This window comes from Sinohyriopsis cumingii, chromosome 10 (assembly GCF_028554795.1).
Source record: "Sinohyriopsis cumingii isolate HCF-2022 chromosome 10, ASM2855479v2, whole genome shotgun sequence".
Classification (NCBI taxonomy): domain Eukaryota; kingdom Metazoa; phylum Mollusca; class Bivalvia; order Unionida; family Unionidae; genus Sinohyriopsis; species Sinohyriopsis cumingii.
Genome location: NC_142970.1, coordinates 45,592,043 through 45,606,286, shown reverse-complemented (window position 1 = coordinate 45,606,286; position 14,244 = coordinate 45,592,043). Strand labels below are relative to the sequence as shown.

The following is a 14,244-nucleotide window of genomic DNA, read 5'->3' as shown; positions in this document are numbered from 1 at the left end:
GTTGACTGCTGTATGTACCTTTTTCTATCTTGCATAAATTTTGTGTCTAAAATGTTCTTTTGCAGTACAAAATATGGATTGAACAGTGTTGCAATGTGCATGCATCAGACACCTAACAGTATTATCTGATTTTTTAAAAAATAATTTAAATAAAGTGTACATCTGCTAAACTATTGTAGCTAACTATATAATGTTGTTTCATGTCCCCCAAGTTAATTCAGAATACTGATATCATGTAATGACTTAATAATCCAGAAATTGTTATTTTTACTGATTACTTCTAACAAAGTGCATAGATACATATGTATGCCATTATGTGAGGACAGATAAAGGGCTACTGTACATACTTGCTCGTAAGACAAGTCCAACTGCAAGCTGCACAGACCCAGATCTGCCAGTGCATTATGCACTGGCAGATCTGGGTCTGTGCAGTTTGTTTGGAGTAATCAATAGAAGAGACAACATAGACCTTGATCTATAGGCGCATTATGAAATGGCAGATCAGGATCTTTGTTGTTTGCTACTTGACTTATAAGCAAGTACATATGGTATGTTGTTTGCAGCTGACTTGGGGGTACAGGTATACATAAATTGATGGTGTAAAAGTTTTGTTTTTTGGCACTTAGGTGGGCCCTAAATTGGAATAACCTTCAGACAACAGCACATATTTTAAAAGAATCTATTAAAGAGGATTCAGGTTCTTCTCTTATCACAAATTGCGATATCTGTCTTAAAAGAACACGATGCAATGGCAGATCTGGGTCTATGCCATTTATGAGGAATATTCAGTATAACGAAGAATATAGCCCCTGACCTGTTGCCGCAATTCCGCAATGCTTGCAGTTTGACTTGACATTGAAATGAATACATACATTATCATAAATTGTTTATGTACACTTGTTTTGTTAGTTCGTTAGACCCTAAATTGGCACAATCAACAAATAAAGTCTGTTCTCATACAGTTTAAGTTCTGTCACCAAAATCTCAAAGAATCTTAACATTTGAACTTTGACCTTATTTGGAAATCTGATGTCTTACAGGTCATTGATTTGACATAAGCTAAAAGTAGTGTTGATATGTCAGAAATTTGTTGTACATCAATGTTTAAGTTGATTTTTTAATTTTTTTTAGATTCAAAATATTCTGTAATCAATGACCTGGTTGAAAACTTAGTAATAGAAATTGATACAAGACAAATAATCTTGTTTCTTAGTACAAACCATAAAGAATGATTACATACAATGTGCCCCTTAATATTTAGTGTTGTAAGAGTTTTCCAACATTGGAACTCTGTATCAACAACCTGACATGTGTTCCTACATGTAGAAAGTATATTGTATATACTGGCTTATAAGTTGAGTCAAACTGCAAACAATATAGACCCTGATTTGTTGCTGCATAACATACTGGCATATCAGGCTCTGTGTTGTTCATTGAGACTGATTACTCCAAACAGTCTGTGTAGAACCAGAAAACTGGCATTGTCTGGAATATCTAAGGTAAACAATAAAGGGTGTGTCAAAAGTGGCAAACATCAATTGAATATGGAAAGGTTTGTGTCATGACACAGTCCAATAAAAGTCTGTTTACTTATAATATTTTCTGGAAACCAAATAACTTTAAACTTGGTAAAATATTGTATCTCTTTATACTGGAAAATTGAAATAAATTTTATCTCTAAAATGGAAAATTGAAATAAACTTTGTCTTTATAATGGAAAATCTAAATAAATTTTGTCTCTAGAATGGAAAATTTAAATGAACTTTTCTTTTGTTGAAATTTTTTTACCCTGTTAAGGCCACTTATATTTATTTGTTATTGACATTATTTTAATTAGTATGTTGATTCCTCCTAATTAGGTTAATTAGGTAAGGGGCTGGTATTTAATGGTACATAGCACAGGAAAGACTATTTGGTGCTGAGGTAATGGAAGAAAAGTTTCTTGCTGATGAATAAATAATACACTACAGCAGCCAACCTGGTTTGGTCTTGGCAGGATTTGACTAATGTTTCTATGATAAAGTGAGTGTGGTAACTAATAGCTCAGAGCCATCACAGTTAGAAGAAGAACACATGGAATGACCTTGAAAAAGCCATTTGATTTGAACATCAAGGACATTTGATAGTCAGATGAAAAGAAGGTGGATTATAAGATTATTTCTTAGTTTTAATATCTTCTTTTAGCCGGTGCAGACAGAACTGACATCATGCCTGAGCGAAGAAAGATTCAGAAACCCAACATAAAGAGTGCCCCCCAAGGGGACAGAGAAGTAGATTCTCCTGAATTCCATAGGGTTCTTGAACCAAAAGATAACACTGAGCAACAGAAAGGTGAGTATATTTTATGTTTTAGTAGCCTTGAATTTATCTTGATATTCTGCTTTATGTTATAATAGGACTACTATTACTACTGATAAGTAAATAAATAAATAAATAAAGATGATGATGATGGATGTACTTGTTGGATGTACTTTGTTGTTTTACTGCACTTGATTTACCGCTACATCTGTTTTATACTGAAAATAATAAGCTAATTTTGTATTATTGACAAATGCACAGTGCATGCTGAATAAGTGAAAATACATATATCTGAGCTGGTGTTTAAAAGTTGGGTTTAAAGGAGCAGATTTGAATGTTTGTTTGTATGAGAGAGAGAGAGAGAGAGAGAGAGAGAGAGAGAGAGAGACTTTAACAGAAGAGCAACAGAAGAGCAAATAAACTGGCAGACAATGAACCTTTTCAAAAACTTTTCTAAGCCCCACCCATGCTTATCTATATAAGATATTTTCAAAAGCATACCCCCCAAAAAATTTAACTAAAAGAAAGTCAATAAGTCATCTGCAGAATTTTAGTTACAGTAATATTTTCTGAGATATTTTGGCTTAAAGTTACTATAAATTTCCTGTATTTTGATCCAGGCTGTGGGAACATTGTCCTTTAGAATTACTCATACCAGGTCAAAGCTGAATATGCTTCCATTGGCTATAACTAATTAGACAATTAAGTCCTAAGCATGGTTGATTGAAATGTTGGGAAGGTTTTTTTAATGATCAGGCATTAATGCTCAAAAGAGGCAAAAAAACTTTATTCTTGGCACTTTTGTCACATTATTGGCTATATCTCGTTGAGGAAATGGAAGGTACAAGGGACATACAGAAGCAACCTATCTGGGCTGGCCTGAGTGGGCATCAAACCCATGACCCTTGGGTTTTAAGTCTAGTGCCCTACCAACTGTGATACTGCAAAATCAGAAAGACAAATAGAGGATCAAAAATATTGTGTACAATGAAAAATGTCAGTCTTCATAATTGTTGTCATCATTGTTTTTTCATATTCAGGTAATAATATATTTATTAAAAGGTGTGTTTATGTTGTTTATTGAATATTTACAGTGTTGGGTGCTTTTTCGGTATAAAAAAGTTTATCTTTTTTATCTTCTTGGATCCAAATCTTTGAATCATTAGAAGAAAGTACATAACTTTGTCAAGCTTATATAAAGCTTACATTTTTTACATCGTACTTTCTTCATCAGAATTCTTAATAAATACTGTTGGATATTTGTGCTTATAGTTCATTTTGTTTCAATGACAAATTCACTCTGTGAAGAATTAAGAAGGCTCGATTGTAGAGAAATATGTCATGTAAAACATGATTAAGATTGATTCTCATTATTTTCAAAACTTTATTTTCAAAGTTTGGGACAATACTGTGAATTCAGTATTTTTTTTCATTGGGCTACCAGTTGTAATGGAGCACCAGTTTCCATGGATTTCATAGTTTCCACAAACCATAAATTTAAAAGCCCAGCAAACGATGATCCCTCTGTGGAAAGAGTATTACCTTTATTTTCATATATGAATTTAATTGCTAATAAAAGTAATTTTTGGAGGGGACAAAACAATGACAATACCCAATTCGAAATATAAAGAAATTGAAAATTTTAACACAGACTGTTGAAGTCTGAGCAAACTACATGTTGTTTTTGCCTCAGAATGGGGCAATAGAAACAAGAATAATTATCTACATACTAACATCTAAGCTGAGTCAAACTTCAAACAGCAAAGATCCTGATCTGCTGTTGTATACTGCACCTGCAAATCAGGGTCTACCGATTACTCCTAACAAACTGTACAGACCCAGATCTGCCAGCACATTATGTGCCGACAGATCTGGGTCTGTCCAGTTTGCAGTTGGACTCATCTTGCAAGTATTTACAGTATTACTGTAATAACATCCACAGCAATGAGGTTGGATTAACCTGTGGGTCACTGTAAAATGTGTAAATAACTAGTGGACTTGAACTGACCTGTAGGGCACTATTAAGCTTATAAATAACCCCACAGCCAGAAGTGTAATGGATACCATGTTTGAAGAACCATTAGAAGAGGGAAAATAACCATTCACACATTAGGCCGTTTAATATATACTCTAATAATCAAATTCAGCACAAGCTTTAATTACAGCACTGTATGAAGTAAGTGAGAAAGTTAAATAATAGCCTTACTATTTGATGCTTTTGATGGCCATATTGGAGGATATCTGATTGCTTTTATTACATGGTTATTTGTGATGCGTGATAATAGGAATCTAGTAGAAAATTTTAATAAATATCTCAGATAAATGAACAGAAAAGGTTTTTCCATCAATACTAGTAGTTTATGGGACCGCTCTGGTGGCCTGAGTGGTTCAAGCGTCTGCCTCAGATGCTGGAGGTCGCAGGTTCAAACCCTGGCAGAGTCATACCTAAGACTTATAACAATAGTACAAGCAGCTGCCTCACCTGGCGCTCAGCATTAAGAGATTTGTGTTAGGACTGGTCGGCCTGGTGTCAGGATAATGTGACTGGGTGGGACCTGATACTACATATCTGTAGCATGATGTCCCTGTGCTAGACATCACTATAAACTGCCACACTGCAGGCATCATAGCGATATGACTGAAAAGATGTTAAAGCTAAATTTAAAATCCAAATCAAACACACACAGACACACACACACACACACACACACACACACACACACACACACACACACACACACACACATCATGTCTTGCTGAAAAAGTAAGGTAAAAATTGTGGTTGAATTATCAAGGAGCCATTGCCACACTGTCCTTGACAGAGGTAAATTTATGACCACTGAGGCTAAAATAGTCAGCAAGAGACCTAATTGAAAAGAATCTTATTATGTAAGAATAAATATGGAGCAAAGTCTGAGTGTAATTAAAAAATCAAGAAAAAATAGTTCCTTCATGAGTTAGCCTAGTAATTTTGGAAAAATCAAATATTGCATATAAAGAAAATTGGCCTTTAATTTCTCAAGCATGAAGAACAGTTACTTGCAAAAATGTACAACTACAGTTATCAACCAAGGTTTAGCTGCAAATAAAGTTTCATTTTGAAATCTGTTTTTTTTTAATTTCAGTTTTGTAGCTCCAAGTTAACAACTTGGTATTGTTTTTATACAGCGTCAGGTCCTCTCCAGCATATATATCAAATTAAATGAAAGTCTTTTAATAAACAGTCTTAATCCATCATATATTTTAAGTATACAGTTATAAAGATATAATTATTTACATGTATTAAGAAATGCCATTCATTTTCTCCAGACAAACATATATTAATATTTGGATATATTCATTTAGTCTGGAAACAGTTTGTAGCTCTCCCTGAATTCCTTTTGCTGTCATTAATCTATGAAATATATTTAGATGCGTTATGGGATGGAAATGGCATAAGTCAGAAGATTCAAAATAGGGCATTGTGCCAGGTATTTCTTTAATGTTGGTGGTTTCTCCTTCATGGCAATTAATCAACAAGCATTCAGCATTCCCTAATGTCTGCAGTAAATGAAATCTCCATACTTTTGAACTGGTTGGATCTGGATGGATGTCACATGTTATGAAAAATAATTAATTTTAAGAGAAATTATCAATTACTTCCACTGTCTGACTAATTAGTTTATAGAGAAATTGTCAATTACTGCCACTGCCCGATTAATTAACTTTGATGTTTATGCCAGACAGTACTCTCATTTCACTATCGGCTTCATGGTACATGTAATTAACCTCCCATTACCCAGCATTCCTCAGTGTCCTCTGTTGTACCATAAGAAAATTACGTTGGATATACCAAAACACACATGTTTGTCTTCCCAGGGTACAAACAACTTATCAATTATTCAGCATGTGAGATACATGTATGCATTGTTCATACAACAACCAGAAAAAAGAAAATTAAATCTCCACCTAATTAAAATCGATCAGCATTAATGTTGAAATTTCAGCTAAGTGCCAATTATGAGACATTAGACTATTATATTAAAACAAATTATATAGAGGAAAATGCTCAAGTCCTATATTGCGCATCTTTCCTTCAGACAAACTTTCGGATGACAGAAGTGTTGCTCCAGAATACAATGATGGAACCACTCGACCTGTGTTTAAAAAGAGACTCAAAAAGGTTGCCTGTAATCGTAAGTATGACAGTCTAGACCTTTTGACTCGATCAAATCTTCCAAAATGGGACCATACATTATTTTAACATAAAATATAAGATATAAGTCCTTAAGTAACAAATCAGTACAAATTATCACAGTAAATTCTGCATGGGATTTATTTAAAACTTCAGAACTTTAATTCTTATTAGCATCATCATAGTTAGATATTCATATAGTTCTCTCTCATGTGTATATTGTACATGTGTACTGTAGAGTATGCCACCATATAATGAGACTGTCTTAGAAAGAAGTACATGATATATTTTATTACCTAATCTAATGGGATGCTTGACCTTAAACAGCTTGTAATATGATCTGTGTTATAATGATTGGCCTTATAGTGAGTGCCGTATGCATATTGCCAATACTTTCATTTATATTAATATCAACATAGTTACATTATTGTACTGCTCTCCCTTGTTATAATGCTGTCTATAGGAACCATAGTGTACCTGGTGACCTTATAGTGAGACTGCCTGATAAAGAAGTACCAGTATGTGATATATTTAATTCTGCTAATACTTAATCAAAATGGGATCAATGACCATGCTCAAATTAAAAGGAGCATTATTATAATGGAGGGCATTATAGTGAAGGAATGCTATAATGTGTTGTAATGAAGGGTCTTAGAAATCACTAAATGGACTAAATGTTGGTCAGCAGGTGCATGATTTCTTGTTTAAAAGAATTCACAACTCAACTTAATCGTACAAATGAATTAATGGAGTTAATATCTTGTCTAGCAATTGATAGGCATTACATTTCCAGGCTGAGTAATGTCAATTCTTAGCTTACATGATTGATATCATTTAAGACATAGAAAATTGACACAGTTCTCACAAATGTGCATCAGCACTAATGCATGAAATTCCTATAATACATGAGTCCTATTACATGTAAAACAAGTAAATTTTGAATATTCTCTCAAATTTCATATAATATAATACAATCTTATATCAATCAACAGATTATATGAGATATTACCTTGCACCTTCATAAGACCCGCTCTTTTCTGTGTAGCAGGCTCTTGTGGTACCTTTAAGTTCCATGTTCTGTGTAGCAGGCTCTTGTGGTACCTTTAAGTTCCATGTTCTGTGTAGCAGCCCCTTGTGGCACCTTTAAGTTCTATGTTCTGTGTAGCAGGCTGATGTGGTACCTTTAAGTTCCATGTCTCTCAACTTCTAAACACCCCTTTCTTCGACAATATTAATTAGAAAGTACTTTCTACTATTCACAGAGTCAAGAACTTCCTCTTCTGCAGAAAAACTTTGACAGATTAAACTTTTGAGGGAGAATACTGAAACATTTGTCTTTTCTCCACTACTTAACCCCAAATTAACCTTGCCTCCCTTGTCTGTAACCGTTATCTCAATTAAAAATCATGTACCAAACAGGTAATTAAATACAGTATTCTAGCAGTGACCCTTGTCTTAAAACATTCCTAAACACATTAGTTAATTTAATTCGTTTAGTGCCATGAATACTGCGGCCAGATTTGCTCAGTTATGTGCTGCAATAACGTCTTTGAAAATTCACACTGTTGCAGGTTCAGTGTGTTATAATGAAGGACTTGATAGTGAGGGAATGCTATACTATATTATAATTAAAGACCTTATGGTGAAGGTGTGCTGCATGCATGTGTCCAATGAGGAAATCATACAAATGTTTTGCTGCCAATTGAACTGCTGAAAAATGGATGATTTCAAAAAAATTTTGCATACTATTTATCTGAAGATGAATTATTGACAGGCACCATTTTTCCTTTGCAGTTGGTGACACTACAGAGCTTGTTTGTGTTGTTTCGGGAAATCCAGCCCCCAAAGTCTTGTGGTTGAAAAACAACCGTCCGCTGAAAGATACTGATGGATGCCATGTTGTTGTGGATGGAGCAATGAATATGCTCATTTTCCCAAGTGTCACAGAAGATGACCTTGGGTTATACACCGCTCGGGCAATGAATGTCAATGGCTCGGTCATGAGCTCAGAAGAACTGACACTTAGAGATGGTAATTACATATTAGCAGTGCAGTGTATCAGATGTAACATACATACAGAATGCACCAGAAATTCTTTGTAGTGGTTTGGACTTGACAGTAGATTACAATCAGAAGAAATAAGGCTGAATTATTGACATGTGTAAACAGTTTGGTTTAGTTTTCTGCCTGTAAAAATTTTCATGTGTAAATAGGTTAGTTAACTTTATTGTCTGTAAAATTATTTTATGTGTGTCAGCAGTTTAGTTTGGTTTGGGCTTCATATAAATTATAATCAGTGTAAATAAGGCTGAAACATGTTCATGTGTAAATTGTTTAATTTGGTTTACTGCCTGTAAACATTTACAAAATTGATAACCATCTAAACAAACATGGCTGTCAGTGTCAGATGCAGTAGCTATCCATTCCAAATAATTGATGTATTTTCACATTTATACTTAAGAAAACTTTAGTAAGATTTTTCTGTTAATTCTTTAAAGATGATTTTCATACTGAATTTGGCATTGCTACGAAAACGTTGAAGTTGATGAGAAATGGCAGCAACATGTATTACACAGCATTACAGATCAAGTTGATTTACGTATTGTGTGGAAAAATGATTCTTTAAAGTATACTATTTACTTTTAAAAAACACGTTAACTGAACCTTTCATAAGCAACATTTTATTTTAAAGAAATAAAGTTTTAAGTTTGTAAACTGCTGCAGTTTCTTTGAATAAGTGTGGATCCTACAAAATCATCCCATGTGCATGTCCAGAGAATACAGTTGGTCACATAGTACACATTTTTGGTCATGTGACTCAACATGACAATGCTGAACCTTAATTCTCAAATATATTCGACAAAGACATGTTGTAGAACCATAAAAAGAGCCAAAATACAAATGAAACAATCACAAGTTGAATGAGGTATGGCATGCATATTGTCAATGGTTTACATGCTGATGAATGTCACAGCTGTAATCCTAACAATCAGATTGGTGGAAAGCTGAGTTTAGAATCATTTAGATCATCATTTCAATTATTGTATACCATGTACACGTTTAAAAATTTTGGTAAACATTGCAGCCTTACAGAATAACAAAAATTTCACTAAACTTCCCCTACAGGTTGGCCACATATTGCGGACCAAATAGCATAATTCTAATTTAAACTCTTTACAATGGCCACCTCAGTATAATCACTAAAACCTTTTGGTCCCAACATTATAAAGGTTACAGATGAATTTAAAAGTATTAATTGAGAATTCAGTCACTTTATCCAGTTATGTGTGAAATTGTGCTTAATTACCACTGTTTGGATTAGTCAGGTGGTTGGACAAGACAATGCTTGGTACTATATGCATTTTGCTCTAATAGTGATGTAAGCAGTTTAAAATCTTTATTACACCACATTATCCTTTAGTACTCTGTGAATCACAATGATTTTTTTTTAAAGAAACAGCAATCCTAAATAGAAGCTGTGTTAATTTGCAGGCAATTCACACTCTAATATTCCAGGAGGTCAATTAACACAGTTGCTGTTGTGACAAGTTAAAATAATGCATAGAACTTTAAAATATTTTGAGTATTTAGAAATTTAGTTAACATTTAATTTTGCACCTATAACAGGCAGAGAAGCACCAAACATTGCAGCACCTCCCGAGTCCCCCATGGACCTGGACTTCAACACACCATCATACTTTTTCCAGATGAGCAGCTGCCATGTTGAGGAGGGTCGACTTGCCCGGTTTGACTGCCGAGTTGTTGCATATCCCAGACCAGATATTGTTTGGTGAGTAGCTCAGATAAACCGTTTTCCAATGTACCATATTTAATTGATTCACTTTTACTATGTACGTTAGATGTATTTGGGAATTTTCCTGTTTTGTTAATTTTTTGGTGGCCAAGTGGACACTTGTTATAATTAAATCATAAAAATGCAGTCTTGTAGAAATACAAGCTAATATTTTTAAATTACAGAATTGTTAAAATAAAATTGAGGTCATAACATTAATAATGACTTTATTTTTTGGTCACTTTGGTATTTGGCATTTTTGATTGTACCAAAAATTGGTTACGAATCGCTTTGGCTGTATGTCACTTTGGTTGTACAGCACTTTGGTTATATGTCACTTTGGTTGCACGGCATGTCACTTTGGTTGTACAGCAGTCTTAAAATATAAGTAGTAAGCACTTGAGAAAGCTGAGATATTGGCGTATTTTGGTCTTTTACAGCATTTTTATGGCCATTCTCAAAATAATGCAACCAATTTAGTAATGTTGAATAATAAGTACATGTATTAATAAGTAAATAATTTTCATAATACAAGCTGGAAAATGTATGCAAAATATTTAAGCACACATCATATTCAGATACTTAAATTGTTTTTCTTCTGCACTCCTCTTTATAAATGTTAGATTTGAAAAAGTAAACAAAATATGGACCAGTATAATGGATTATATGCATATATTTATGTATGTATTTCTGGAAAAATATATCATGGCACACAAAAGTCAACAAAAACATACACATATTTTCAAATCTGCCAATTCCTTTCTGTACAAATATTTTAAAGAATACCAGCAGAACAAATTCGAACGCAGCAATATATTAAATTGTTTTTTTAAAAACAGAAACAATGTGTCAATATAATAAACTATTTGATATGTCTTTTACATATTATCACTTCAAAAAAGAGTGTATCTTTTGTTAATAATGTATGGAATTAACAATGGATAATTTTTCTCCGTGACATGCCCAACAAATTTAGAAAAAAGAAAAACAATGGCTATTTGTAGGATGCGGGATGGTAAAGTGGTAGAGTCTGGCGAGCGATACAAACTTCTGAATTTCAACAATGAGATCTACTCCTTGCTGATACAAAATGTGGAGATTGAAGATACAGGACGATACACCTGCTGGGCTCGAAACAAGTTTGGAGAGGCAATGACAGAGGCTTACCTCAATGTGATAGGTAACGAATTATTATTTGCAAAAATTTTCTATAAGTTGTTGCATACCTGCTAACCATTATGCTTCTTTCATAATAATTTCACTGTTTTTCATGGAATTACATGTTGTGCTTGCCTGCATATAGATTTCACTTATTTGGTACATGTAAAAAAGATCAATAAAAAGTTGTTTGTTGTTTTTGTTATCATCTCTTTAATTGCACACATCATCAAAATTTGTGAATATTCTTGAAAAGAAGGCTTCTGCATAACAGTAACATAAGAGTGCACTTGTCCATAGTTGACCTGCACTTGTCCATGGTTGACCTGCACTTGTCCATCATAGACCTGCACTTGTCCATAGTTGACCTGCACTTGTCCATCATAGACCTGCACTTGTCCATAGTTGACCTGCACTTGTCCATAGTGGACCTGCACTTGTCCATCATAGACCTGCACTTGTCCATCATAGACCTACACTTGTCCATCATAGATCTGCACTTGTTTATCATAGACCTGCACTTGTCCATCATAGACCTGCACTTGTCCATAGTTGACCTGCATTTGTCCATCATAGACCTGCACTTGTCCATCATATACCATCTTGTACCTTCCAGGTACTGTCATTATGAACTATATATTGCAGCTGTGTATGACTGATTTCCAATAAAATGAATGTTTTTTTTTTCAGTTTGAAAACATGTCATGCAGATTAATTATTTTAACAAAAATATTGGCTAGAGTGTCATTTTGTACTGTAAATAATTTTCAAGATATTAAGTGAAGCAGGCTTTATTGATGGGACTTGTGAATGTTAAGTGGCTGTAAATGGTTGAAGGCGATGGATCTTTTCGAATTTTGAAATATGTTGTATCAATTAAAAGACAGCCAGTTATACATTAGAAATTTAAAAGAATGTGTTAGTGATGCAATACGACACTTAAGTTTAGCACATCAACATGCTTTCTGCATGATTTGTAGAGATGACTTTAGGATCAACTTAGTGGAAGATTCAACATGTAGACTAATTAAGGTGCACATTGTATATGTAATTTGTCAATATGTTTTGAGTTTGTATCTTGGTACCAATCTGCATGGAATTTGCCATATGTGGCAAAGACATTAATCTGCATGGGATCCAGGTTAGCATATATAAAAAATGTGTATCTTTCATACAGTTCATTATAATTATAAAATTTAATAATATAATAACAGCTTTTTTTTAAGTATGCTTTTTTACCACTTAGATTCCACTTATTATTCTCTGCTGGTTGGCAGGTATGTAGTTGAACATATCACTAAGGAAGAATCAAAACAAGATACACATATATATATATATAATTTTTCATACTTTTTATTATTTATTTACCAGTATGACAACCATGTAATATGCACATCAATCCATGTACACCATATTTATCAGACTATTGTATAGAAATTTGTAATATTCATAGACAGAGTCATTTTGAAGATGGGATGTTCCATTATCCCAGAGAAGGCAATTTAAAAAAAAATTAAATGCCTGGTTACTCAGCTTACTTAAAGCATTCTTATGAAAACAACTCAAAATGATAAATTGCATCAATGAATGACTTCTCCACATTATAACTGCCTTTCCTCAATCCCAAGTATGTTTAACTTGAACATCCTTTATATGGAAATCGATCCTTTGAAAGTTTCACTCTATGGTCAAAATCAACAAGTAGATAATAATTACATCCTCAGTATATTATTTTCCAGCACTGAAGGCTGATAAAGAGGAGGGGGATTTAGCTCCAAACTTCCTGACCAGATTTTATGATCAGAAAGTAACAGAGGGAGTACCTGCAGAATTTAAATGCATTATTGAGGGCCGTCCCATGCCAGCAGTTACATGGGTGATGAATGACATGGAAATACGGGAGGGACCCGGCATAAAGATGCGGCATCAGGATGGCATCGTCAGTCTGGAATTAAAATCAACCAAGCGGGAACACGCTGGACAATACACATGTCACATCAGGTAATAGTTTACTCATTTTATTTATCATTTTATTAAATGAACAAGCAAAAGCATTTTGTGTACTTTATTTTGCATTTCTGTATAATTCAAATATGCTTTAACGAGGGATTAGAATGAAATCTTGAGCTGGAAATGCCCCAAGGGCAAATGAGTTAAAAATACTGGACATTGTATAATGTAAATAAAGGCCGACAATACACAAATCTGAAATCTTTTTACATTAAAGAAAGAACGGTTTTTAAGGTAAATTGCAAACAACTAAACCATTTGTAGATATGCCAGTTTAGAAAGATGTGTGTGTGTGTGCGTGTGTGTGTGTGACATGTAGCATGATGTCCCACCCAGTCACATTATCATGACACCAGGTTGACCAGTCCTAACACTAACCTCTTAATGCTGAGCGCCTGGCGAGGCAGCTGTTAGAACCATTTTTCTAAGTCTTTGATATCACTCAGTTGGGGTTCGAACCCACAACCTCCTGCTTTGAGGCAGACACTCTAAACTCTAGGCCACCGGAGCGGTCTTAGAAGGATATGTTTATCTGCTTATTATTTAATTGGGATTGATGGTATAAAAGATCAATAACAAATATGTTTCTTTAGTATTTTAAATTAAATACCTAGGGTTTTGATAATCAGACCTGTGGCCCCACTTATGATACTTTGTTGACAGATACCAACTAAACAGTATTCCAAAAGCCAGATTTGCTCATATGATTTCCAGAGGAGAAAAATGATTGTATAAAGGTATCTGAGTAATCACTACTGTCGTTTGTCACATGAGAAGATGCCAGAACAACTAGCTTAACGAACATTTATTT

General features: G+C 34.0%; 1 protein-coding gene across 1 annotated transcript in view; it reads left to right on the top strand.

Moving 5' to 3' along the window:
- Positions 1-14,244, top strand: part of LOC149789967 (uncharacterized) — a 299,468-nt gene that overhangs the window by 137,733 nt on the left and 147,491 nt on the right. The window contains exons 13-18 of the mRNA XM_089973148.1: positions 2,185-2,331; positions 6,378-6,473; positions 8,267-8,503; positions 10,100-10,262; positions 11,270-11,445; positions 13,163-13,424. Of these exons, the coding sequence (XP_089829274.1) occupies positions 2,185-2,331; positions 6,378-6,473; positions 8,267-8,503; positions 10,100-10,262; positions 11,270-11,445; positions 13,163-13,424 (1,081 nt within the window). The remainder of the gene's footprint in view (positions 1-2,184; positions 2,332-6,377; positions 6,474-8,266; positions 8,504-10,099; positions 10,263-11,269; positions 11,446-13,162; positions 13,425-14,244) is intronic.